We start from the raw sequence: 27,909 nt of genomic DNA on the forward strand, positions 1-27,909 counted from the left end.
GTATATGTGATATGCAAACACCCTGCTAGTACGTAAAATTTGCTCGTATACACATATACAACAGATTAATCCTTTAAACAATGTCTCGAAGATTCATCCTTTAAACCTTGTCTCTCATATACATTAATCACCTGGATCTACGAATGCCACTCGTTAAATGCGTGTATTATTTCTAGGTAAATTGCAGCCTTCATCCTAGGTTTAAGGCCTTTATCCCACGTCTTTAACTTTCAACTCCTACAACTTAATTATATGTAAAAGTTCATTATTAAAAAAAAATTATATGTAAAAGTTTCATCCTACTCATTTTTCACGTAGATTATTACATTTATGAGTTACATCTCATACGACTGTTTTTGCCAATTGCCCGTTAAAATTCTATGCTAGCCTTCCACTTTCGCCAAATCGATAATAAATGTTTTGTGGTGAATTTACAAATTAATCAAAATTAGTAAAAAAGATCTGTTATATCAAAGTTTATAATACAGTAATATGCAGGACACGTAACATATGTATGTGCGAGTTTTCCTAAATGGGAATCTTATATGGTAAAATTCAGATCTTAAACAATAAAATAAGACGATTATTTTACTGATTTTGTTCTACCATTATCTTTTCTTAATATCATACTAGCTGGCAATTATTTGTTTTTGACTATATAATGCCGTGTGATACCGTTATTAGAAGTAGAAATCACTCGAATCAAACTTGAATAGTGCATCTTGAGTAGGGCTGCAAATGAGTAGATTCGAGTTGAACTTTAGTCTAATCGAGCCGAGTCTTAACTTAATTTTATCGAACTCAAATTCAACGAGCTGTCAATTTAAAATTCGAACTCAAAAAAATAAAAAATAATTATTTTTAAAAATATATATATAATATAATATTTTTTTAATAAATACTAAAATATTAGGGATATTTATGTAATTTTATTATTAAAATAAAAAATAAAAAATATATATATACTCCAGCACGCGACGAACTTAATATTTTTGAACTTGAGTTCGATTTGACCATCTCGATCTCAAGTCGAGTTTTGACTCGATCCACTCGCGAACAGTTCAATTCATTTGTAGCCCTAATCTTGAGTTCGATTGTGGTTGATTCTAGCTAATATACTGGAGTTCGAGTTTAATTTGGTTTTAGCTTACTCGAACTACGTTTTGAGCTTGATTGTATATTAGCTAAACTTAAGTGATATAAATCAATATTTTTATATTATTATAAACAATGGATATGATAGATGTTTCACACTAAACAATATAAAAATTTACAATATATAATTATAATTGAAGATCGATTGAACTTGATTAAGGTCTACAAGCTTTCAAGTATCAAATACAAGGCTTAAACTCGAGTTTGTCAAGCAATTCGAATTGGTTGAAGTTAGCTCGAACCGGCCAATGTGAGCTTTGACCGAATAAACTCGTTAGTAGTTTGATTAAACTTGACTCATGTGCACCACCAACCATAACACATACTTATTTAGAAAGTAGCCTTTGAAAATATCTAAGCTTTAAAGCTATGTTTGCATTGAAAGATTTGATAAAAGATTTGAAATTCTCTTAAATAGGTCGTGTGGATGACTCAAGAGGTATCTAAATTTGTAATCTATCAACTTTAGGCATTGTTTATTATGAGTAAATGGGAGGGAAAGGAAAGGAAATAAAGGGACAAGATTTTTATTGTTTGGATTAGTTTTTGAGGAAGGAAAGAAAGGATTAGAAAGGAAAGGGAGGGATAAGATTTAGTTATTTTTTTTAGTCAACTTTCTGTCCAAAAGTGGGTGGAAATGAAGGGAAAGGACATCAAGATTAATGAAAATTTTGAAATTTTCTAAAAACATATTAGGTGTTTACAAACTAGACTTTTAAAATGATGGATAAAAATGTAATTAATTCATAATAGTTTCCTTTCCTTCAGTAATTCAAATAAGACAAATGAACTCAAGTTTTCTCTACTCTACTTTCTTTTCTTTTTTAGTAGAATCCTCTCTTTTCCTCACCTTGCCATTCCTTCAATCCAAACGACGCCTTAGTTTATAAATAATTGGTAGATTATAAACAGAAATACCTCGCAAAATATCCAAACAACTCGAGGAATGTGAGAGATTTTCAAATCATTCAATCCAAATGCAAATCAATATTGTTTTTTTTTTCTAATATTTGGCGAGAGCATAGAAAGAAAGAAGTATTGGAAATGGAAAATAGGATAAAAAGAAATCTGGGAACCTTCACTGTAAGATGAGTGATCAAGTTCCCTAAATGCAAGAGATTTTTTATTTAAAAAAAATATTTTTCAAGGCGACTCAAAAGACAATCTTTTTAATGCATCTAATATATATCTAATTTTTTTTATTATAAGTGTATACATTTATCTTCATCATTTTTATTACATTTACACGTCTTCAAACCCTTCTGACGCGTGTCCATTAGATTTCTTGTCAAACAGACTCATAAATTCAGTCTCAATCCAACAATCACGTGTTTCATTTCCCTTTTTTCTGGTAAAGTATCGAAACACATGAGATGTATAGTTAATCTGAGCATGTGCATTTATATATACTAAAAGTTTGGTGTAATTTAGATATACTAATGTTAAAAAAAAATCTATTTTTTCTACTAAAAGATTATGCAAACACGTTGTATTAAGATTAATACTCACCTAACTACAAATGTATTACAAGGGATAATTTCAAAAACCTCCCTTGAGGTTTCTGAAAAGCTCACCAAATACTTTTGAAATTTTAAATATTATACTTACCTTCTTTGACCCTATAAAATGATCATAATAACCTTAATATATTAATATTTTGCATGCAATCAAACAATTCGCTTATAATCTCGTGCATATGAATGCATCACACAATTAGTCATTTAATGGAAACAAAAACAAGATTCTCTCGTGAAATAACTAATTATGTCCTAAATACAATTTTAACATAATACAAATTAATTTTGACTTTGCTTGGGGAATCTAAAGATGAATAGAAGAGGATGTAAGGTGAAGGAAAAAGAATGGCGCTAGTGTTGGTACTCCAACATTTAAGGAATATGATGTTATTAGTGAAATTTTTGAGTTTAATAGCGTTGATTTGCTTTTTTTTTTTTTTTAACTTAGATTGAGGTTTAAAAATTTAGGGATTAATAGTGGTGGTGGTCATGGTGACAATGGTATAATTTAAGATGTGGGAGTATGACAGATTTTAAATAGTAGAGATAAGAGTCCAAAATTTATTTGAGATTTTGTACATGTTCCATATTTTTTAAAGAATTGCATAAGAAGGTAAAACGAATTTTATAATTTCATGACGGCATTTTGGGTTTTTGACTATTAAATAGTTTTTGTCACCAAAACGATAAACTCAAGAAAGGTATGTATAATTTTTAAAACTTAAAAAGAACTAAGTGGAATTGTCATAAACTTCAAGGAGGTTTCTGAAATTATCAGATTAATACAATATTTAGCAGTAGGAGTTCCCAACTTACCATCAGTAGTCCATCACATACGGCGGTTTGGTTTGGTCCCACCCCTTCTTTCTGGTTCTGTCTGCATAGTTACCAAATCCAACGGCCCCAAAACAGGCGGTGTCCCTGACTCCTTGCTGACGCCAAAAATTACACTACTACCACTACTACCCAATTGCCCCCATCCCAAAAAAAAAAAAAAAGAGAGAGCGAGAAAACACGTTTCCCCCAACCAATCCTCCCCTCACATGTTTTTTCTTCTTCACATCGTAAAAGCTCTCGTCTTCCCGTCTTTTCCCCTATCCATCTCTCTCTTACAAGCTATCTTTATCTATATCTATATCTACACCGACATATCCATAAGCAATCGGCTCTGAATTTTGACTTTAATTTTGGGGGAAAGAAGGAAAGGAAGAAAGATCAAGGAAAAGGCCCAAAAAGATATAAAGGGATTAGACTTGGAGATTGAATGCTTGCTCTGTTTTTTTTTGGGGGGGTTCTGCTTGAGGGAATTGAGGGGATTTCTGGGATTTGGTTAATTTGGGTGAATTGTTAATTTAATTGGAGGAATCGAGGTGGGATAATTTAGGGTTTTGGTGGTGGTTGATTAATTTATTTAATTTAATTTGATTGGAGATGGGATTGGACGGTGGGGATATTCTAGATGACGGCGATGGAGTTGGAGGAGGAGGAGGAGGAGAGGGAGAAGGGGAAGCATTGGTCACCGTTCCGTGTTCGATTTGTTTGGATGCTGTGACTGATAATGGGGATAGATCTTGGGCTAAGCTTCAATGCGGTCACCAATTCCACCTCGGTGAGTTATGATTTTTTTTTTCATTTGCTTTGTTCTCGCGGTTTTAGTTATTTTGATTGTATAATTTCCCTTGTAATTTTTGAGATCTGATTCTTTAATTTTAGATAACTGCAAAATGATCGAGAAAGAGTGGTCAATTGAGTTTAATTTACTAAGTTGGGGTGGATTGAAGTTTGTATTTTTGTGGTTTTGGATTATTCCAATTTGATCGGTTTTTGCTATTTTATTTCTCAATTTTTGCTGAATTATGTGCTTGGTGAGGTGGGCAAGTGTGGTTATACATGCATGAAAGCTGTAGAAATATTTACTAGTATTATTTGTTTTGAAAATAATGTTGAATTGACGATCTAATAGTGGCAGGGAAGGGTTATAGTGAGTTGGGTTGATTAAAGTTTGACCTTTAGGATTTGGCTACTTCCACCACTACAGGTTGTTAGTGTTTTCCACAACATCTAGATAAATTGTGGCTTGATCGTTTGTAAAAGCTTAATTTTCTTGGGTTTTGGTCAAGTCATGGTTTGTTGGTTGCAGCACTGGTATTTGTGGAAAATGCGTTTGAGAAAAGATGATAATTTTTGTGTGTGTGTGTGTTTTTTATGGATGTGGGCGGATGTATTTTAAGAACTTCCCAAGAGATTGTATTGATTTATCTCTCAAGTGTAATTATATTGGAATAGAAATGATGGCTGTGGATCCACTCAAATAGATATACCGTCACATTTGCACAACTTTCAGTTTCTTTTAACTGCAAATTAGTCTAAGCTCATTAATACAAGGCATTAGTACTTTCTCTTAGCTGTAAAATCTGATAAAAACGAAGCAGAAAGACAACCTTACATCTGATTCTTTTGCTTCCCTTGAGTGTATTGAACAGTGAGCTGATATTTTGTAACCTGTATTGGATAATTCAGTAGGTGGTGCACTCATTTCTTGAATTTTGGAGCAATCAATTGATCTTGCTAGACTTTGTGTTTCTGTTGTGCTCAATTGATGGATTACCGCTTTCCCTTGGACTTAAGAGCCTGAGGTTATTACTTCCCAGTTGACTTTGTGAAAGAAGGGCTAACTATTTAGATTCCAATCTTAGTAAAGGCAAGTAGGATTGCATTAGTCAAATGCTCATAAAAAATGATGGCACATTTTAAGACTAGGAGAGAGTTATCCATCATTCATACCAAAAAAAATATTTGATTTATGCGAATGATTGCTGGCCGTTATTTTTCAAGAATGGAAAAAAGACCCTTTAAGTTTGAAAGTTATTAAATGCCATCTGCTTGCCCATTCATTCTTTGCTCCTTGTATTGTTCCTTTTAAGAGCTGAAGATATCATATAATTTCCCAAGGATTTGGCTAGTTACTATTTATAATCATATTGCATTTTTCTCGAGTCTTGATGATTGTGTGAAGGTTTCTTTATATTTAGGTCTGAATTTTTAGTGAGAATTTTGACAGTGTTCCGGTGTACTAAAAGATGACTTTCTTTGCAATCTGCAAGTAACGAAGAAAAGAAATGGTTTGAAGACTGAGATTTGTGTGGCAACTTTTGGAATCAAAACCGCTGGCTGGACATTTGTAATCTAAGTAGTTAGTAGCCAACAGCCAGAAGCCTTATATACTATTGCACAATGTTCATACACCTAACATGGGCTCAAATTCTGGGGTAACAGCACCTGTTGATCACATGAAAACTTCACCATGGTTAACCATGGCACGCCTGTCTTTCACCATGCCATATTGCATGTGGCTGCTCTGCAGGTGTAACTATCCAGTTGTCTAAACTAACAATCATCTGAGTCTGAACCATTGCCCAGCACCCAATTCTTATGTACTTGTATATAATAAACTTATAGTACCCGGTTTGATTCTTATTGAGGGTTATATTATGCGCTAGATTCTTCAATTTGATTCAGTTGACACCTTTTAAAAAAGATTCTGTAGTGAATATTAGTATCCGATAAAATTCTGAATAACATGATGTGACAAAAATGCTAAATTTGATATGACCTTTTGATCTTCTTTGTCCTTTTCTGAGATTTCTGCTTTCTTTACGCAATAGGCTTATGTTTTGGCTGTGATTGCTCTCTGTTGCTGAAACTATTGCTTTATGCTTCATGAACTCTGATTTTCTATTTGGGAATGTCACTACATAAAAGCAAATCATCTAAAAAGGAACAGTATTGTACAATTCAGAAATTTGGTCCCATTTCACCAGAAAATATATAGTCAACTCAATATATGTTCCCTTTTGCCATTAATATTGCCGCTTTGATTGTGGTTCAGGATGCTGGGGCTTTTTTCAGCCTATTCAGAATTTGTCATTTGTGAAGTGGAATATGATAGACATATAATATGGGAATGTTGAATTTTGCTGGCTAACAGTCGATTCTATTGACCTATTGCTTCGGTTTTATTAGGGAATATTTGCGTTGGATGAATTTTTGAAGTACAATGCCAGGGATGGGAAATTGTGATAGACTATTGTCCTTGCTGAGGTATTATTGAGGGATAAAGATTTAATGATTTCCTTTTTTTTAAGAAGTAGAAAAGATATGTATTAGTAGGTCCTCTAATGACTTGAGGAACTTATGTGGTTTTAACTACAACTTTTAAGGATGTTTGAACAAGTTGGTACAGGAGTTCATTAAGAAAGGAAGCAAAAAAAATTGAAGTGCAAGGAGAGTTTTCAACCTTTGTTTTATTGTGCTGAATACTGAGTTGAGGAGGCATATATATATATTTTCAAAGCTGTATGGCCTCTTGAAACTCCTGATGTTATGTCCTCTTTTTGAGGACACCTGCTTGGGAGGCAATGTTAGGAGTTGGTTATCTAGGGGATACGAGGATAGGCTTAGCCCTTATTAGGAAAGAAGCTGGCAGGTTGCATAAATTGAGCACCTGTTTGTTATTGTAGCAATCTTTTCAGAATTTCTAGAGGTTCATGGGTATCAATATTAAAGTTGACAGCGTGCTTCCTCTCCCTTTCCCTTTCCATGTCATGTGGTGCATTTTGAAGGAGAGTGGTCGGTGGTCATCTGATACTTCATACAGTATTAATATTTTCACCTGCACAATATTCTTCATAACCTTCTTGAGTCCTAAAGAAATCAATCAATCAGAAAGCAGTTGAAAAGGGGTGAGCCTATCTCCCAACCTATCTCCCAACCAGCAGATGAGAGTGCCCTTTTTATGTCTTTATGTTCTACTGTGCCCCTATCCATTTTAGGATGACAAATGAAGAATTACTTCAGATGGGTTAGCATGTGCTACTTCTGTGAATGGATATGAAATCGAAACTTTCATTGAATTAACAGTTTGGTATTGCTTCTGGTTCATCGAATCTTCAGTTTGATTATTGGAACTATTATGATCTTGAATGATAGGTTGTGCTGTCATATATTTTTGCCAAGGATGTTCCTGTCTTGCATTGATTTCCTACTAGTCATTATGGAACATATTAAGCATAAGAGGTTTGAATTTTGGCCAATGTAATCAGCAAAATTAATGTCTTTAATGAATTCTATGGGAGCCATCTTTTTCTGTGCTCAAACAAACTTCACTGTGATTTGACGATGACTGACCGTTCCCATTTCTCCTATGGGTATGTCTCTCGTTCTCATGCAGATTGCATTGGTTCTGCGTTTAATGCTAAGGGTGCAATGCAGTGTCCCAATTGTCGAAAGATTGAGAAAGGCCAGTGGCTGTATGCAACTGGCTGTCGACAGCTACCTGAGTTCAACATGGATGAATTTGCTCATGATGAAGATCTTTATGACCTTAGCTACTCTGAAATGGTAATATATCTTGTTGATCCTCTGTTAAGAGTTTTTCTATGTTTTGGCTTCTGTGGTTTTCTATTTTTCTCATATTCTATGACTATGGTAGCTTGCTGATAGTCTGTGATTGGAAAAGAGTGTCACATTGACACACGCACAAGCATATATAAATAGCTTTGAGTTTGTAGAAAGAAGCGTTGTGCTGTCTGAGTTTGCTGACCTGATGTATTGCCACTTTGATTTTCCTACTGGCTCTAGTTTGGCTGCTAGTAATTACGTGTTAAATGTCAAGATGGAACAAGAACGAAATCACATTATGAAGAATGTAAGTGGACCATTAATAATCTTGGCCATCTTCTTCATTGAGAATCTGCATCTGGAGTTTGTGCTAATAATCTATATGCAGTTTGTTCCCCAGCATCTGTTAAAAAAAGAAAATAGAAAGAATAAAAAAACTGACTGCAAGCAATGGACGTTTCATACGATCTTTTGTATTTTGTTCCTTCTCTCTCATGCTGGTTGTCGCTATACATAAGATTAGTGAAGAGCTTTCCTTATTAAAGGTTGTGTGCTGAAGGAGTATTTTAGCTAATGAAAAGAAGTATCACCAAATTAGTATATTTTTACTTGTACATTGTCAATTGTTGTTGTTTTTCTGAGCTAGAAGTGTCTTAGGCTCTAGGAATTAAGTTCACACTTTTCTGTAATGAATGTGGCTCAGGGTTCTGGGCAAGAACTGGTTGTTTAATCTGTTGGTTGTAAGTTTGAGAAGACAACACTGAGTATAGCTGTGGACCACATACACAGTCATTATGGAAGGAGATGCGTCTACATGTTTACACGTGTTAAAGGACTTCAGGTTTCATTTTATTGATAACTGCCAACTATAGAGAAGTTACTTGATCTATCAGCACAAGAGTTAACTGCATTCCTGCAATTGCTCGAAGATAGAAACTGGAATTGTTTGTACATTTCTTTCATGTCCCGAATATCAGTTCCTTAAACTTTTTTCTTGATTAGCGTGTGATGTTTTGAAGTATGAACCAATATGCTTAAGTATAATCTACACACACTTATGCTCTTCAGGTTTGGATAATCATTTAGTATGCAGCAATGGTATATCTTGCTATGAAATTGGTTTCATATGGTGGCTATGTTACTGCACTTGATTGTGTTACTTTTTACTGGTAACTGAAGCTATGAGTTATGGTGTGCATTTTGTCTTGTGTTTTTTCCCGGATCTGCTGCACCTCTTTCAGAATGTGGACTACTATACTTGTAAAAACATGTTTTAGAATTCAACTTGTGGAATAATGTGCTCATACTTTTGTTTGCAACCACGTATGTAAATTATTAGAGTAGAGAATACTTCTTGTTCTATGTTTTCAATATTTATGACAACTCAAGTTTCTTACATATTAGCAGTTTTTGCAGTCTATTGGAGTTCATTGGTGTCCATTTAGCGGATTGACTCGGCTACCTTCATCTTTTGAGTGAGTACAACCACAATATACTTTCTAAATGAATTTGACTTTCGTTTCATGATGCATTCTTTTGTGAACTTTTGAATGCTACAGCTAATCTCTCAGTTTTCTATGTTTTTGAATTCTCACCTTGAGGTGGATTTGGTTTCTGCAACTGAATATCACATCCAAGATGCCATTTGTGTTTCATTAGTTGTTACCTCTGAGAAGGGGCTGAGCTAGAATGTGATTCAGTGGCGGCAAACTTAACATGTGAAATTCTACTACTAACGGTATCAAAAGATATATGTTTAACTAACAATGTAATCAATACATGCCAAAAGTTATGTACATAGTCAATTCAAAATTGAGCAAAAAAAAATAAAGTATCTCTCAAATGTCAAGTTCCTAATAAAGGAGTTTTCTTCTCTTCTAATAAATTTTCTCTAGATTTCTTGTTAAGATGAAAAAAAAAAAGAATGAGCACTTAGAGAGCTCCACTGCGCAAGTGAAAAACTTTTCAAATGGGTTTGTCTGCTGGAGCACGTTGGAAAAGACTGACAAAGAGAATAAATGGAAAATTGAGTCTCTCTCTCTCTGTTTAGACAAGGTGTTATTTTCTATTTTTTTTTAATTTTTAAGTGTGTTGACTTATTTGGACGTAGGGACATAAAAAGTGTGAAACACCAATAAACTTTTTTTGAAGGACAGTGGGGCAATTTCCTTTAAGTGTGGGTTAAACCTATAACATTTTACCTATATATCGAGATTTTTTACCTATATATAATTGCCCCTACTTTACCTGCATCTCTGTCTCTAATCCAAAAAAAATTGCTCTTCCATGCAGCTGTGTTTTGCTTTGTTTTTTCCCACTAAACTCTTCTAAACAAAAGATATTCAAATGTGATAGCAAGGGCTCGCAGTAAAGAAAGTATTAAGGACCATGTGGTGGAGCACAACTGTGGTGTTCTTACATCATTGAATGATTTCTACTATCCATTGGGGGGAAATACTGAAAAGGATTTTTTTTAAGTGCATGATATCATGAGTTTTTTGGGGTGGTGGGATTTGAGATCCTGATTTTATAATTCCCAGCTATGAGCTGCATTTTTTACTAAAGCACTCTCGTCTGTTTTTGTTCAAATATGTGTTTAATAATGTATTGAGAATTTAGAACTACTACTTGTTGCAGAGTAGATTTAAAGTATAGGATCAGTCTGCCTCCCACTCCAATCATCTATTCTCTCTCCTCTTGTTATTTGTGTAGAGCATTATATGCTCCTAGAATAGTAGGAACACACAGAAAAGTCATTTGGAGAAAGTTTAATCATTGTAGTGCCAAGCTTAAAGCTGAAAGGCAAATATTTTATTCAAGCTAAGAGAAACACAAAAATAGGGGAGAAGCTCCTATCTTGTTCAATCACCAGATCCAAGAGCTTGACTCTTTGATATAGAAAATGAAGCGTTCGTGGATTAAAGAATTTAAGCTTCATGATTTTTGATGCCTGTTGCCTGTAAATGCCAATAGGAAGAGAAGAAATTGGATATGTTTTCTGCATAAGGAGAAGTTCAAGGTCATCCAGTCCATTTCTACTTTGTGACTACTTAAATAGAGTTCTAAATCCATTCCAGTAAGGAAACCCACTCAGTTTTCAGTTAGATGGGAAGGGATATACGAGGTCCAGTGGTAGCCTAACACACAGCACTGCAGAAAGCTTTTAAGGCGTGCCAGAATTTTGGTGTTTGGTTAAGTGCGGGAATTGCTAGTTTTTGCACATAATACTTGTCTAAGTGGCTTATGGAGACTCTGGTTTTCTGGATGAGATGTAAATTTAAAGTTCCTAGATTTCCTATTCAACATTGTATTGATTATTTTTGTTAAAAATACAAGAATTGTTCACATTAACAAGGTTTGTTGTCTTCAAGCTTTGATCCATTAGTTATTGCCTTTTTTGAAAAAGGTCTGTTTCAGTATAATTGGCCATTGTGGAGGTGAGGGAATGGTTAAGGACTGCAATCCAAGGTGACAGGCCAACCTAGTCGGCCCTTGATACCTTGAACTGAAGATTTTAGGTTGGAAGTTTGGGTTTGAGAACTTGGTGAAGGTTGACCATTCGTTATCAACATTAGAATGGGCTGTACTGATTATTTTTCTGTAACCCTTGCTCAACCACCAGCAAGTCACTATTCTGTTAATGTACTTGTACTGGATGTTTCATGTTTATTTATGGCATTTTGTTTTTTTGATTAAGGCGACAATTGATGTCACATTAAGGTTCTCTTGCTTTGATTTGGTCATGGTGTTGTCACATTGCATTTTGAAGTTTAGAGTTACTTTGTTTCTTTCCCATTTACAGTGTTTTGACATGTTATCTTTTTAAACTTTGCAGAGAAGGAGAATACTCATCTACTGCATGTAAGGTCTTTTCTTCTGACTTAAAGCTGCAAGTCTTGTGAAGCTTGGTAATTGATAGGGCATTTCCTATTTTGCAGATCATGAAATTTTTGGACAACACGCTATCCTTGCTGAGCATACAGCTATATCATCTGCGAGTCATCCATGCCCATATATTGCCTACTTTGGACCAGTCCATCCCTCATCATCAAATTCAAATGCTAGCGTTTCCGATGGTTCTAATTTTAATAATCATTGGAATGGTGCATCTGTACCAAATGAGATACCTGCATCTTATGCTTTCCCTGGCATGGATGTTCATTATCACAGTTGGGATCACCATTCCTCCCCTTTCCCTACGACAAGCAGTCGCATTGGTGGTGCTGATCAACCCTCAATCCCATCCGCGGCTCAAAGAGCAGCTAGAACGAATTCTGATGTTCCGAGATCGGGATCCTTTGTGCATCCTTTCATTGTTGGTCACAGGTTGGTATTTGTTCATCAGTAATCCGATATGCATTTACTGGATTAGGCGTCACAACTTCTTTTGTAAGTAGTGTTGTACTAGAATATGCATGTATCCTGTAACTGGGCCAAAGCCCTCAAAAAGTACACAAGTCATTGCCAGATCAAAGTCCCTAGTCTCCCAAAGGGAATAGATTGAATTAATGAATAGGACTGAGTTCTATTGTTCAGAAGGAAAACATCATCTTAGACACTTTTATTTTATATTGAACGAGCAAAGTTGATTTTAGGTAGTCCATCTCAGAAAGTTTCTCACCAGCCAGTTTAACTATAGGCAATATCACTATCAGCAGCAGGCCTTAGCTATTTTTCCTGTGCGATTGTTTTGTTGTTTTTGTTTCCTTTTTTTAACATTATGATATTCTGAATTTGGACACAGTTCTGCTGCCAGAGCTGGGAGCTCAGTTGTCTCATCAATGATTCCACCTTACCCTGGCAGTGTAGCTCGGACCCGAGACCGTGTTCAAGCTCTTCAGGCATATTTTCAGCAACCAAGCAATACACCATCAATACGCAATCCAGTGATGTCTGGATCGCGGAGATCAAGTGCTCATAGGAGTGTGGCACAAGTTGGTCCAGTTGCTTCATCGTCTGACCAGACTGGTGCTTTTTATTTCATCCCTTCAAGTTCATCTGGAAGAACCTATCAAGAAGCAGAAAATTCCCTGCCCAATCGCTTCCATGGTTGGGAGCGAGAACACTTGCCTTCCTTTCCCTCGAGTCAGATTGATAGAGACTCGGGTTGGGGACCATTCCATCAAGCAGCTGGTGGGGCTGATGGTAGTCTCAGGACTAACAGCTTTCGTCAGAGGCATGGACCTGAGAGGATGCCATCACAAAATCGGTCATAGACTGCTTATTATGTTGTGATGAAACGTTATGATAACTATGACTGAAACACAATTTATATATAATGTTTGAGAAACAATGAACAACAGTTGTAGCCTGTCAAGATTGGCAGACGAAAAACTGTTAGATGGCCTTGAAAGTTTGGTGGCCAAGTGATTGTGTGATGGATTTTGGCTTCCTTCCTCGTGTCTTTGCCTGGGGGACAATGAGATCCACTCTTCAATGGCAAAGTTGTAAACATTTCCAGCAAATTGGCTTTGAAATTGTTTTCATAACGAGTAACATGACATCCATGTTCTCAGGAAATTCTCTGAATAAATCACTCATTGGCTGTTCATATTTTAAAGGTGAATTAAGGTCAAGAAACCGAGAGCGAGCAATTGCCTTGCGACTCCGCTGGCTGAAGGCCCATTCTCAATTTTACTTTCGTAAAAGAGCAGACTCTTTGTAGACATGGGATCTTAACTCGTGACTGGATAAACCCTTCGCTTGACTCGAACTCATGACTGGATAAACGTCTAAGCGATTTTGTCATGTTCCCCAGTCTCAACTTTTTCGCCACTTGCGTGATAGTATCTTGTTCTATTCTCTTTGCTTTCCGACATCTTTATTATTTATATATTTAAAGCATGAACACCAAATTTGATGTTAAAATTTCTGTCAAGGAAGCCTTTCTTCCATTGGCAATTTAGACAACTCACTTCCCGTTCTTTTATCTTTTGCCTGCTTCTCGCCTCTCAATAAAACCATATAGTAACTTCCTTGAAACTTCCACTAGGGATACAGAGAGTCCGACAAATGCTAATAAAGATTCAAATGTGCATGAACGTGTTCTCGAGATATAATTCTTTCCTCTACAGCTATGGCCCCAAGGCAATTTTTGTTCCTTTTTAAGAGCACTCTACTAAACTTGTAGGCTTGAAAGGTTATAGAAGATGATATCCTCCCGTTGCATGATGCATATTGCAAATTTCAGGACATCTTTATTCGCCGGAATTTCGCGAGGCAGGTACCAATTCCATTGAAGTACCCTCTAGCATGGCCGTAGAGCGCCTCCCTTTCAAAAGATCAGTCGGCGTTCCCCCAGAAACAAACCACTTCCTCATCAATCTCTTCACATCGAACACTACTTACTTGTTTGTTAAACATCATTATCGCAAAATCTTTAACAGGAGGCCTACTTATCGAGATCAAGTTCTTTCAGAAAGCAAAGCAAAATCCTCGTATGATAATAGGGAAGAGAGTAAAAAGTGATGGGACTTTTACCACAACCACGTCACTACATCAATAAAAGCAACAGCGCTATATATACCCATTGATGCGTAAGACGACAACCATAATATATAAGGATAGGATATGCAGAAGGAAAATGAGAGCGCCGACAAGAGAGGACACAGTAATCAGAAGTTCTAATGCGAAAATCAATCTCCACATCATAAGGTATACATATTTATCAGGCCAAATTCATACGTCATGTAAGTTCTGTGAAGGGGGGATGAAGGTGACAGCATGTTCCTTGCAAAAGCCGCAACACAATATTACTAATCCAAATCCCAGGGAACAAATGATTGGGTCCTAAGTCTGCTCCGTAGAACCCTCATTTAAAGTCAGCCAGGTAGAGCTTGAATCAGCTTCAATCAGATCTCACCTGTAAATTACAACAATCAAAAAGGCAGTTCCTCGAGTACAATATAATTAGAAAATGGAGGAGAAAGCATACATACAGGAGATAGAGATCCAGAGATGCTCCTGCTGCGGCTCCTACTAAGGCTTGGACTTCTGCTTGCATATTTGCGGCGCTGTGAAATATACAAGATTAAATGGGATCAGTTTTGTCGAATGGAAAACAAGAAGGAATCCCAGAGGAGTTTATGACTTACAGATAGTATTGGGCTTCTAAATTTCCTTGGAGATCTGCAAAAATTTCCAAAATAAACCCATTTTAATATCCAGAACAGTCCAATATGACTTCTGATCCAAATGCATCCATGCTACCTCGACGTCGATAATCAAACCAAGGAAACAATATCTACCAGCAATCTTTAGCACCACTTAACATACACACTCTTTTAGACCAATCCAAAATAATTTCACGTTCACTGTTGTCCCATTCTTCAAATCTGGTCTTCTCCAACGTGGGAGGACAATGATACACAATGCTAGGGCAAAGAGTAAGACAATTCGCTCCTACTTTACCAACAGCAAAGCTAAGAAGCTGTTGTAAACCACACAAAGATGATGCTGTCATCGTTACCTTGGGTTCAGAGTTACGAAGTGCCATTCTACTCTAGTTTTTGTTACTTTTTTGCAAAAACCACCTTAGACAAGAATCCACATTAGGAAAGAATCCATCATCTTCACTAGGGAAGTTAGCACCATGGGCATCACTTGCCACAGTTAAAAAAGTATTAACAAAATTTACCATCCAGGCTATCAGCAGGTGCTCATCAACTAAAACAGCATGCAGCCACAGGGCCCACAACCAAGAGTTGCATGATATTTGAGCACCATAATCCTCAAGTCCCTAACATGCAAAATCCCCAGATCGCCGCGAAAATCCAGATCTAGAAAACAAAAAAACCAATCTTCATAACAGTATCATTAACCACAAAAGGTGGCAAGTCCTTTCTGAATTGACCCCTATCCCCGAGGATAAAATGGATTGTGACACTTGAGAACAAAAGACATCTAGCATACGCATATCTTATCAGAATTACTAATCTGAAATTCACCCAGAAGTGAAGCCAACAGTGCTGACTTTTGTGAAGAAAAATATTTTCTTCTTTTTTCCAAAAATTGTCAACTACTAAGGTGCCTTTTGAACAAACTATTAAAATGCCTGAACGGGACAGACTTCTCTGTAACTAGAAGTTAAAATGCATTATGCTAGAAAGAAGCAGTGAATCTCCTTTTCCAGATATTGGAAAAAATTAAGGTGCCTTTTTGACTGGTGAAACAGAACAAAAAGCCTAGATAATTCCATATGTTTTACAGGAAAAGAGACCATAAATATATAAATGTAAATTGAAAACTTCAAGTAGAAGATCAAAAATTTCGTATCTTTCATCTTTTTTTAATTTCATTTACAAAATTGGGTGGTCAAAAACTATCCATCTCATATCAGCAACATAAGAAGCAAAACATTTTGCTCCTTTAATGGTTTCATCTTAAAAACTCAAGATTACTAAAGAATAAGTAACAGAACATGCAGCAGTCATCCATAGATGACAAGCTTAGCATTAGAAACCAGAAGCTGGACCAAAAAAAAATAAAAAGGTTTTATATCCAACAAGAAGACGAGGAAGGAAAATGATTGGTTCAGTGATATCCAAAGAACTAAGAAACATCCATCACTAGAATCATAATCCGAGTAATAAGCCACAAAATAGAAGCATGCAAAGAAGAATAAGGAAAATGAAAGAAAGATCACACACTGTTCCAAAAAAAAAAAAAAAACAGAGAGGAGAGAAAATAATAACCACTTAAAAAGCACTTTAAATGGCATAAAGGCACTAGCTTTGAACAAATTATTTCTCAGATGAAAACACAATAAAGCACAACCATTAAAATCAAAATGGAGAATTTCATATTTGGAAGTAGTCTTCTGAAAATGACAGTTAACCCTTCAAGCCTGTGATAATCAGGAGAGAGAAGAGAGTATATATCATATAGCAATTTGGACTTAGCTTCATAATACATATACCTCATGTTAAGCTTGTTGACGCAACAAATCATGAAAATATAAAATCTCAGGACCTCACTCTGGCAGTTGCTGATAAAAATACCAGCCAAATATCTCCCCAAGACAAGGATAAGACTAGTAGCTGCACATCTAAATCTCATGCATTTAGGAAACTACAATACAGCTATACCAGACACAGAATATAACAGAACTGGAAGGCTTCAAGCACCAAAAAATTGTTTGATAAGCCAAAGAAAAAAGCACAGCAATAATCTACCTTGAAACATAACGAGGGGAGTCAGACAGAGCCCCTGATGAAACAGACCTTGAGAGAGATCTAGATGGAGAGCGACGAGAGTATCTGGCCCTTGGAGAAGCACTATGTAAAAGCAAAGTCTGTCAATGGGTAGAGTAATTCAGACAAAAATTAGAAAGGCAGATAAATTTAGAATTCATCAGACCTCCTGCTCCTGCTGCTGTAGCTATAGCCAGGACTCCTACTCCTTGAATAGCCAGGACTCCTACTAGGACTTTTGGAGAAGCTTCTTCGTAGATCGTACTCCTCCACCTAAAGTTTCACAGACAAAAAAAAAAAATAAAATGAAAACGACTGTCTAATAACACCAAGATAGAATATAAAGGGTTCATCATTACATACCCGTATGTAAGCCCGGGAATACTGATTGCGAAACAGAGAATCATCAAGTTTCCGTATCTGCAATGAATTGAGCAAACAAGTAAAGAACATTATATCATAGCCTGCCTTCCTTCTCCTTTTCAACAATGAAGAACTATTGAAAGATACATATGGCAACTTTCAACAAATCAGGGGCAAATTGCAATCAAAATAAAATCATGGACAGAAATCTAAAACACTGCAAAGGAAAGATTGAAGATCACTAACATTTAAAAATACTGGAACATAAAAATGGAACTCTATGTCCAGTATTAACTTACCGCGTACTTCATATCATCATAGTTGGTGTAATCAATAATCCCTCTCATACCTACACATGAACCATGACAATAAAAACAGTTATCATTCCAAATATAGTGTTATAAAAGAATCAAATCTTCAAAAGGCATTAACAGGGGAATGAGTACAAATATTAGAAAACTCAGAATGACAAACTTAAGATACTTAAAATTTAAAAATAGGACAGTCATAATAAACTGTTTGCTGACAATCTTAAAAAAGAACAAATAAAAGACAAACAAGCTAGAAAACAACCATTAAGTAATTTTAACATCCACAGAAGATGCTCCAAAAAAATACATTTACTAAGATGACCACCCTAAAAAAATTTAAGTAATATGCACCAGGAAAAAATGTAGTGTTATTCCACGAATAAGCAGTGTGTTACACCTCTTCTCCCAGCAAATATATTTGCAACTGGTACATAAATTCATGCTACTAATAATAAATTTAGAATCCTAGTTTAACTGTTAACGTCTCTCTACATCCCTTTAAGCTCTACTATTTACAAGGTCATTATAATCATGATAAATGAAAAACCACCCCAAATTATTATTTTTTAAAATAGGATGATTGTTGAGCATATCCACATGAATAGACACACAGGCATTCCTGCGTGGGGATTGTTCCTATGAGCAGTAATGGGTAGAGGTACTTTCCAACAAAAAGGTTTGGCACATCAGAGGATCCAGAAAAGTCTACACTGAAGTTTAATAAGTTGTACAGTTCAGCTCCATAAAGCTAAATATTTGCGTCGTCCTGAGATGCACAGTGTGGCCTCAGAGAATAGTAGTATGCGACAAACAAGTAAAGATTTGCCAGAATTCTTTTTATAAAAATCATCGATCAGCCCCCTCATCCACATTGAGAATGGCTACCAAACAGATGTAACAAAAATACACATAACCAAACACCAGGCTGACATAGATGTGCTAGATAAACCTCTAAGTTCAACTAGTGCTATGGGCACACCCATGTCTGTGCAATTTAAATAAATAAATTTAATATAAATTAATGTGACATGAATTTTTCTTTATTAAATTGATAGTTATTTTGATAATTATACCTACAAGTGATTATGCTGGCACATGTTCTTAGGCAGTTAGGTTGGAAATTATGTTGGTTATATATAATTGGGTAGTTAGAATAAAAATTAGTTTTTAGGTAGTTAGAGTGAATATTATGCAGGTTATATATGATTGGGTATTTATGATACTAATTAGTTTTTCTGAGGATAACAATGTAACTGTAAAAAGTGGCAAAATGTGTTTACACCAACCCCCTCCTTTCACTTTATATATAGTATAGTATTTTGCTAAGCCTACAGAAGGTGCTGAAACACAAAACCAGTGACACTTAAGCCCACAGAAATTTGCAATAGACTCTTAATATTAAACAAAAACACAAATTTATTCCAAATAGAAAAAATATTAGACAACTCACCATCACGATCACGGAAAACTTGAGAGAAACAGACATCACCTGCTCGACGCATGTGATCCTAGTAAAAGAGATAAAACTAATCAATTTTAAGAAAGAAAGAACTAAAATCAGATAGCCCTCTAACTAAGAAAATCTAGAATTCTCACCTTCAAGTCCTGCCATGAAGCAGAAGGTGGCAGCCCTGTGACCAAAACTGCACAAGTTTGAAGTGTTACCAACAAATTCTACATGTATTACATCCTTAGCATAAAGCAAACCAATAACACGTAGCAATTACTCACCACGATAGTCAGAGCGCCTTGAAACACCACCACGACTCCCTCCACTACTGTAACTGCTGTAGCGATCATATGATGATGATGATCCTCGCCCACCATGTGCGAGTTCAACCTGCAACAACATGGGGTAAACAGACAAAATTAAGCAATTTGATACACATCAATCAACATAGTCAAAACAAGGATGGGGAACTAACCCTTAATCGGTGACCATCAAAGTTATAACCATCTCGACCGCGAATAGCATCATCAGCATCACGGTAATCATCAAACTGAGCGTATAAAGAGTCCATAAGTCAGAATAGATAGTGAAACACAAAATTAGAACAAAAAAAGCTACTGTAGATTTTCTTTTTTCAGAAAGGCCTGCACCAAAGAGTTCACCTTGTTGATTGTCAATAATCCAGGCATAACTAACCACTAATGATCCATTGAAAACTCAAATCCTGAATCAATCGAGAAACTCACCTCCACAAATGCATAACCAGGTGGTCGAGGAGGAATTTTCAAGTCAATATCCACAATACGACCATACTGCAATAAATCATTAGAGAGAGAACATAAAAACAATTAGCAAATATTGACTTGTACATGCACATACTAACCAACTAGGAAACACGACCCAAGGACCTCATGCCATACTCTATTCGGTCCAATCAAGAGAATCTCAACATCCGATGACAAATGCATGCACATGTCATTTCTAAATATTAGGCACCAATGAAGAAAACAGAACTAAATTACTCCAACATAGGAATGCATCCCATGATTCAGCCACAAAATCATCCGAAATTTCAAATTTAACACAAAAATTATTTGATTAATGGCAAAAGTTTCGACCTTGGAATCCCAATGGTTGTGCTTCAAGCTAGTCTAATTCCAGCATAAGGTTTAATACCACAGAAAACAAGAAAAGGGGCTCTGTTCTTTAATAAAGGTTTAGCTTATTCCATTTCCCTTCTCCGCTTTTCATAGTATCTCTTTGCCCAAAATAGCATCAAAGGAAGGTTAACTCGCAGAATAGACAAGCAGCCTTGAAAATATAAGTTCAAAATTCAACTTAATTACAAGCATATGACCATATTTGTATGGTTAGAACATAAATTCAGACAGTAAGGCACTAACTACAACTAATCTTGAGGAATGCTTATAAAAAAATAAAAGTAAAATAAAATACCTTGTAAAACAAGTCTTCCACTTCACTCTCACGGATATCTCCGGGGAGATTTCCCACATAAATGGTTCGGCTTGAGCGGCTTGAGCGACCCATTTCTTCCTGCAATCATATAAAATTGGTCGCATTTAAAAACACATAAAAGTGACATTACATACTTGTCATAAAAGCTACAACCAGGAAAAAGAACTAAATATTCATCAACATTAGACAAATTCAATGATCTAAAATAAAACTGACTGTGATTAATGATAAAAACTCATAATCGATGAGAGCAAAAGACCCCTTGCACTAATTTATTAAATCCCAAAAAATGGCAGACAATGAACTCATTAATTAAATTTTTTTAAAAAAAACCGAGTAACAAGCAAAAAATCAATACCTAAAAATTCATGGAAACAACAAACAACACAGTACTCCCAACCCAAACAGAAAAGCAAACATATTTACAAATACACTGCATGAGGTAAGTCCATATAACACTATAATTCATTCCAATCACAGAATTTCTTATTTGGACACCAAAAATCAATAACCTCAATTCTCTCTCTCTCTCTTTTCTTTTTCCCTTTTTGCACAATATACAAATACCAGAAAGAGAAAAAGAGAGCAAAAAGCTCTAAAGATTCTTTTACTCTTCAATTATGAGAATCTAAGATTCCCAAAACCCTAATTTCTTCATTCCCCACCTTTCTACAGTTAATCAACAATCAAAGCCGTTGAAAAAATTCGGATCAATTCTAAAGCTAAACTGAAGTACCATTACAGGTCCAAAAGGAAAAAAAAAAGGATCAAGATTGTTCAAAATTGACAGGAGATTAGAATAACAAATAGATGAAGCGTTAATAAATTCGCGTCTTTTCTAGTCGTAGTAGACTGGAAATAAATTTTCTGGATTGAAAATTCATTTTCTAGATAGCTTATAAATCGATTTCTATTAAAAATTCACTAACCTGATAAAGAATTCGACCAGAGACTTCGTTTCTTGGGTGGGTTGAGAGAGTCTGGGAAATATTTAAAGTCCGAGGAGAGATGCGACCAATATATAGAGAGAGGAAAAAGAAAGAGTTGGATTTTTGGAACCTGATCTGACACGCGTACGGGTGGACGGTTTAAGGGTGACTGACTCTGGTTTGACATGTGTACCCCTTTTGGCCATTTCATGGCTTCCACGACCACGATCGATACTTTTGTGCTGTTTGCCCGCGGTACGTTCACGTCATAATAATCTATACAAACAATAGAATATATAATGCTGAAGAATAGCATTTGATATAAACACTACTTTTTAATCATCTTTTGAGTTTTTTTTTATTTTTATTTTTTCCTAAAAAATGGAAAAAAATTTTCCCCAAAAAAATAAAACAATCTAAACAAGACCTAGGCTCTGCGGACATTAGGGGGTTTTCCAAATACATGTTTTTCTTTATGGAATTTACAGTAACATAATCCAAAAATAACCCCAAAACACTAAGGGTACGTTTGGTTCCCCGTAAAATTGGGGTTTAGAATTGAAATTGGGATCTCAATTTCAATTCTGCTGTTTAGATTCTGCCCTATTTAAAGAATTAGAATTGAATTTAAATTCTATGGGAGTCCAATTCCATAAATTGAATTCTTTACCGGATCAAAAGAATTCTAATTCCAATTCTACAACTAAACCGGATCTACACGCGGATCTAACATGGGTCAAAAATTAAAATCGGGTCAAGCATAAGTTGCAAGAAATAGCTTCCCGTTCCGATTGCTCCTTCTCCACCATTGTTACCACCTCCAATGCTAACCTCTCCTGCCACTGTCTTCCCCCTGCCTTCTGTTTCTCTGGCCACTCCCTCCATCCTTTACCAATCCCGCCACCTTCCGCCCATCACTTTGCCCATCGCAAGACCTACTCCGTCCAATTTTTGTCACTCCGTCTCTACACTTGCCTCTGCCACTCCTCCATTACTGCTGTCATCACCATTATTCCTCTCAGCCTGACATTCTGGGCTCTCTCCTTCAGCTCTTCTGCTTTCCCCAAATTTCAGACACATTTAGGGCTTGTGAAAGGTAACTTTATCTTTGAAATTTTTTCAATTAATCATTGGTTATGGGCTTTATTACATAGCTTTGTTTCATTGGACACATTGCAATGGTTTGTTCTGTTTTCATGTCTATTTTTTCTTATGATGAGTGCTAATTGACTATCATCCTCTGTTATCTCTGTGTTTTAGAATGGAGATGGTAGTCTTGGAAGAGTGTTTATGTTTGTAGTGTTTTCTGGTTTTTATTTCAATAATAGTGAGCAGGTACCACTTATGAATGTGATAGCCCGTTTCCCTACTCTTTTTCCTGTTGCAATGCACTACGGGTTTAAGGCCCCTTAAGCAGGAATTAATGATATCTGCTCTTACATTAGTAGCTCTCTAGGTTCTAGTGGAGGCGCTTGCTTCCAAATGGGCTTTGACTGAGCTGTAGTTGAATATGAAATTATGTGAAGTCTGTATAGAAGAAATTCTGAAGGCTTAATAACCAAATACATCAAAAGTTAATTTTATTTCAAAAAGATTGTGGTGTTTTCTGTGTCTAATGGTATATTGTGGCATTAATTTAAATATTAATCAATTTCCTGGTTGATTTATCAGCTCTTGTAAAATGTTGAGTTGTTTGCTTCATGGTCTTTATTTCTATAAGTATGAGCTATTGTTGATTGGGATTCTTGATGTCAATTAGTAACTATATATCTTGAATAATTACTAACTATCCAGTTATTAGTTTGGTGCAATAAACTGAGATACTTTGTATGGGTGGCAACGTTTACTGATTAAGTGCTGGTTAATTGTTCCCAAAATGGTTGCTTGTCTTCAATTTTTGCACGCTTTATGGTAAAAGCATGCATTAGTTATTCACAAATATTCGGAATACCTTGAACACCAGTCTGCTTATGCACTATAAGCTAGTATACTGGTTTTCTACTAAGTTAGAGAAGCTGAGTGGGCGAATTTTTGGACTGAAGAGCGAATGAAGATTATTTCTTTTTTCTTTTTGTATTCTACTCAACAGACTTGTGTCCTTTTCACTTGTCTTGGACACCTATAAGAATGTACTGCATGCTACCAACATGTAACTTTGCATTGCCTCGTTGTGGCAGCTGGTGTTCCTGTTTTTAGGACTGCCTATGCGCATTTTGTTTTACCCCTAAGAAGTATCACGGATAGATACTTTGTTATGCCAATCAAGTTACTATTCAAGGCTAGCTCACTGCTGGTCAAGTAGGTGATGAACGTCCAATATGATCTATGATGTAGTGTTTTTTGTTTTTTTTTTTTGGGTAAGAATCCGATGTAGTGTTTTTCACCACTGTTTAACATTATATGATTGTAAAGTAGATGTTCTAATTTCAATTTTGCACAACTTTTGAATGGTGAAAAACTTGTCAAGTTTACGGCAAATTTTGTAAAAATTAGTCAACTTAATTTCACTTTTGTGTATAATAGTAGTTAAACTCGAGCAATGAAGTATATATGTTATAAATGCCAAAGCTTAAACTTAATTTCGATGTTGGTGTATGATAAAATTAGCGACGAGGTATGGTATAAACGGTAATGACTTTTACAAATAATCCCACGATTGAATTTATTACAGGGTAGTGGAGAGAGGTTTTCTCCAATTAAATGAAGCAGAGCCTGGTCTACTTGAACAAGAACTTAAACTAATTGCTTGTAGAGTAACATCTGTAAATAAGCCTTGGATATAACTGCAATTTCCCATGATTAAGCCTATTAATTCTACTTTCTTATTTTGTTAACTTTTCACACCAGGTGCAGTGTCTTGTTCTTTAAAGGATGTGAGATTATTGTATACTTGTTGTAGCAAATTAGTGACCCAGTCAAATTTCTTGGAAGGCGCTAAATATTAGATGAGAATGATATTAAGAAGCAAGAGGCAGGTGCTTCCTTTCTTGTGAAAACGGTACATTTGCTCTACAGCTAAAGCAAAATGGTCATTGTGTCCTTATTCAAGGATTATTTGTCAAAGGAAAATGGTCTTAATTTAGCATTAAGCTTATGTAGTTTTACAGTCACCCTTGCCTGACATGGAAACATTGTGAACTGGCATGGGCATCTGTGTCTTAAACCCCCTAAAAAATCAGGAGTATTTCATACAGGGAAAAGGAAGGTTGCTGGTGCATTTGCTGACTATATTTGTGTAAGAACTTTCCAAGGCAATTGTGGACTATATTTTTTGACGTCACCATCGAATTTTTGATGTTCATGAAGGCTGCGTAGGTCTGCAAGGAGGAGGAAAGTGGTGGTGCCTTGGTGTTTCAATGTTGAAGCTGATGGCTTGGTTCCTTTGTTTTGTGTTTTTGAAATCCACAATTGGTTGAATTCTTGTCTTACCTTTGAAGCTAGAAAGGACTATTACAATTCAAAAGAGCTACCTTTCTCTTTGGCTTGTTTTAGGCTTTTAGCGAGAATACATTTTTCTATTTCTTTTAACGAGAATACATTTATTAAACTTTTAGTGAGAATGCATTCTTCTAAAGAATCGTGAATTTGTGTTGCAATAGTTTCTATTTATATTGTCATTGTTGGTTGTGGTTTTGCCTGAATGTCTCAGCTGGTTGTTGCTCTTGGGGCTTATCGAGGATTTGGCTGGTATTTTGCAAAAAAGGAAGTAATTTGCTTTTTTTATTATAGTAGTCATGGATTATATCAATATTTGGCCGTATCAATGTTTGCTTTTTTCAGACGCCAAGAGACTACTAATGGCTAGGACTGGTGTTGCTTCCAGAGGCCAAAAGTTTCGATTGCTAACAAACCATTTCAATGTTAAAGTAGCCAGAAATGAGGGCTACTTTTTCCACTACAGTGTATATAACCTCTATCTCTATCATGGTTGTTTAAGCAAGCAATTTAGCACAAGTATTCTGCTCTTGATATGCAGGTGTCGATTTATATTATCATTGTTGCAATATTTTCTATTTATATTGTCAATTTTAAAAGCATTAGTGATGAGCATGTGCTAAAAGTGTGCTATACTTCTAAATTTTTAAAATAATACTTACCAAATACTTAAAAGAAAGTGCTTTCATCATCCAAAATAAAAATTATTTGAGATAATTTTGTGAAAAAGTACTGTAATATTTTTTTGATATGATGTATGTGAGATAAAAAGGTGATGAAAAATGTGTTGATGATGCAAGCAAATCAGTGTGTGTAAATAAGGTGTAAATAAAGTAAAATAATTGACATCCAAACACACTCCTTGTTTTGCAAAAGTAACATAATCCCAAGCACCAAATGGTACATTACTAATATAAGATTTAGGCTTCAATAATGTCAATTATTCATGCAATATATCAATTAAATATTTAACACAATTACGTGTACTATGCAATGCAACTTCTCACACATTAAAATAACAAATGTCAAGACAACAACACAACGTGCAATAACGGGATAAAATTTGAAAATGCATTAGAAATTCTGCTCTATAGACTCATCCAATTTGAAATCTATTCAATTTCCACCATCAAATTTCTACAAATCACAGGTAATTACAGATCACACTGCTTGTCGGGTCATCTCATTTCCCAAGTATTTATGAGATACCACAGTAGTTGCAACACATGGGGTATCTTTCACAATTCGATCTGGTCTAAGATGATTTTTTGTGTTATAGGCTCGATACACGGATGTACTTGGATACAGACATGTACACTTCTTTTTTTTTGTAAGTCCCACATATTTGTATTTTGATACATTTATAAATCTGGTTTATAACAGACCTTTCCAACCAAAATTTTAGCAGTGACATGCACTTGCAAATTTATTGAAGTATGCAATTGGGTTAGGCTTCCCTTTAATTGAAAAATTAAGGGTAAATTACAACCTCAAAAAATAGTGAAAATTACAAATAATGATTTGGATGAGGTTGATGTTTAGATGAATGTGATTGATTGCTGACGCAATTTTTTAATAAGTGACAAAATTTATGATATAATTTTTGTTATTTATTATCTTAATGAGTTAATTTTATATACATTGATAGTGTAGACACAATCACGGATACACAAAATTTAAATTTCAAAATCAAATTCGAATTATGTGTAACGTATTTAATGGTAAAAGTGTGTACACTGTCAGTACAATCTTGTTTGGATTGCTATTTGTTAGAGTTTTTGTAGAAAAATATATTATAATAATTTAATATATGTGAGTTAAAAAGATAATTGAAAGATGCGCTCATAGAAAATGTAGAAATTTTTTAGGTAAATACCTTTCCAAACAAGTTAACGTACATATCTCATTTAATCTATAAAAATGTAAAAGAATTTTAATGCTAATTTGTTCCACACCGATTTGGACTATGGACTATAGCAGAATTGACCAACTTCTTTGTCCTTCCTTAAATCCATATTGGCTTGAAAAATCATCTCGGAACCAAAGTTCAGTGGTTACCAAAAACGGATTAAAAATCCCTTTTTGACTTGTAGATCGGAGGTTTGAACCTATCTGTAGTGAAAAAAATCTAGAGGAGGTGTCAGGTACCATTTTGCTTTAGTTAGATTCTCATACCTATTACCATCTTATGCATAGCTTTTTTAGATTTCCTCCCTCCAAATTAGGTTATAGAAATGTTATTGTTATCATAAAAAAAATGAAAAATCGTCTCGAGCACCATAACATGCCTAATCTGACCTTTTGGTATTCCCGCTTTCCTTTCTACTCTACAACTTGAAGTCAATCTTGTACTGCCAAATAGAGAAATTTTCTTGCTGTTGCTCAACACTCATTTGCAACACACGCTTTGATGCCAAGCCGGTACCCCTTTTTGAATTAGCACAAAGCATTGAAAATTGCTTCCAGGAAGTGCGAGCATGCATGGCTAGATTGGTTTGACTTTGATCACTTGCTCCAAAAAAGAGAAACTAGGCTGTAAATTCTCAAGAGTATGATAGTAAAATAGATGTTACACACAATACTTCTTTTCTCCTACCAAAAGATGTGGATGCTCATATCAAATCACTCGGACGCACTCAAATAAATTGCTAGCAACTCTAAAATTGTAAGCTCTGCCATCAA

At 35.4% G+C, this 27,909-nt stretch overlaps 2 protein-coding genes across 4 annotated transcripts; one reads left to right on the top strand and one right to left on the bottom strand.

Moving 5' to 3' along the window:
• Positions 1 to 3,661: 3,661 nt before the first annotated feature.
• On the top strand, positions 3,662 to 13,625 carry LOC113760755 (E3 ubiquitin-protein ligase RFI2). 2 transcript variants are annotated; one of them, XM_027303462.1, is made up of 6 exons: positions 3,662 to 4,281; positions 7,903 to 8,072; positions 9,480 to 9,547; positions 11,908 to 11,933; positions 12,011 to 12,398; positions 12,817 to 13,625. In XM_027303462.1, the coding sequence occupies exons 1-6, from the start codon at positions 4,104 to 4,106 to the stop codon at positions 13,286 to 13,288; spliced, it is 1,302 nt and encodes a 433-aa protein (XP_027159263.1). In that variant the 5' UTR covers positions 3,662 to 4,103; the 3' UTR covers positions 13,289 to 13,625. The 2 variants fall into 2 exon arrangements, with proteins under 2 accessions (XP_027159263.1, XP_027159264.1); XM_027303463.1 differs by having other exon boundaries at positions 9,489 to 9,547.
• Positions 13,626 to 14,570: 945 nt separating this feature from the next.
• Positions 14,571 to 21,907, bottom strand: LOC113761574 (serine/arginine-rich splicing factor SR30). Of its 2 annotated transcripts, none has more exons than XM_027304634.1 (14): positions 21,793 to 21,907; positions 20,843 to 20,941; positions 20,134 to 20,199; positions 19,863 to 19,937; positions 19,669 to 19,777; positions 19,534 to 19,580; positions 19,388 to 19,445; positions 17,926 to 17,975; positions 17,627 to 17,683; positions 17,430 to 17,536; positions 17,246 to 17,347; positions 15,167 to 15,200; positions 15,011 to 15,085; positions 14,571 to 14,934 (listed from the first exon to the last, which is right to left on the bottom strand). In XM_027304634.1, the coding sequence occupies exons 2-14, from the start codon at positions 20,933 to 20,935 to the stop codon at positions 14,920 to 14,922; spliced, it is 888 nt and encodes a 295-aa protein (XP_027160435.1). In that variant the 5' UTR covers positions 20,936 to 20,941; positions 21,793 to 21,907; the 3' UTR covers positions 14,571 to 14,919. The 2 variants fall into 2 exon arrangements, 1 of the variants encoding a protein (XP_027160435.1); XR_003467150.1 differs by lacking the exon at positions 14,571 to 14,934 and adding an exon at positions 15,709 to 15,850 and having other exon boundaries at positions 15,033 to 15,085.
• Positions 21,908 to 27,909: the final 6,002 nt, after the last annotated feature.

The sequence above is a fragment of the Coffea eugenioides genome, chromosome 2, assembly GCF_003713205.1.
Source record: "Coffea eugenioides isolate CCC68of chromosome 2, Ceug_1.0, whole genome shotgun sequence".
NCBI classification, from domain to species: Eukaryota; Viridiplantae; Streptophyta; class Magnoliopsida; order Gentianales; family Rubiaceae; genus Coffea; species Coffea eugenioides.

Excerpts from the sequence above, each read along its gene's own strand:
- LOC113760755 (XM_027303462.1), top strand. The coding sequence starts at position 4,104 with ATGGGATTGGACGGTGGGGATATTCTAGATGACGGCGATGGAGTTGGA. Across the intron at positions 11,934-12,010 it reads AGAATACTCATCTACTGCAT|ATCATGAAATTTTTGGACAA; the intron begins GTAAGGTCTTTT and ends CCTATTTTGCAG. Across the intron at positions 12,399-12,816 it reads CCTTTCATTGTTGGTCACAG|TTCTGCTGCCAGAGCTGGGA; the intron begins GTTGGTATTTGT and ends ATTTGGACACAG.
- LOC113761574 (XM_027304634.1), bottom strand. The coding sequence starts at position 20,935 with ATGGGTCGCTCAAGCCGCTCAAGCCGAACCATTTATGTGGGAAATCTC. Across the intron at positions 20,200-20,842 it reads TGGAAGACTTGTTTTACAAG|TATGGTCGTATTGTGGATAT; the intron begins GTATTTTATTTT and ends GATTTATTGCAG. Across the intron at positions 19,446-19,533 it reads CTTCATGGCAGGACTTGAAG|GATCACATGCGTCGAGCAGG; the intron begins GTGAGAATTCTA and ends CTCTTTTACTAG.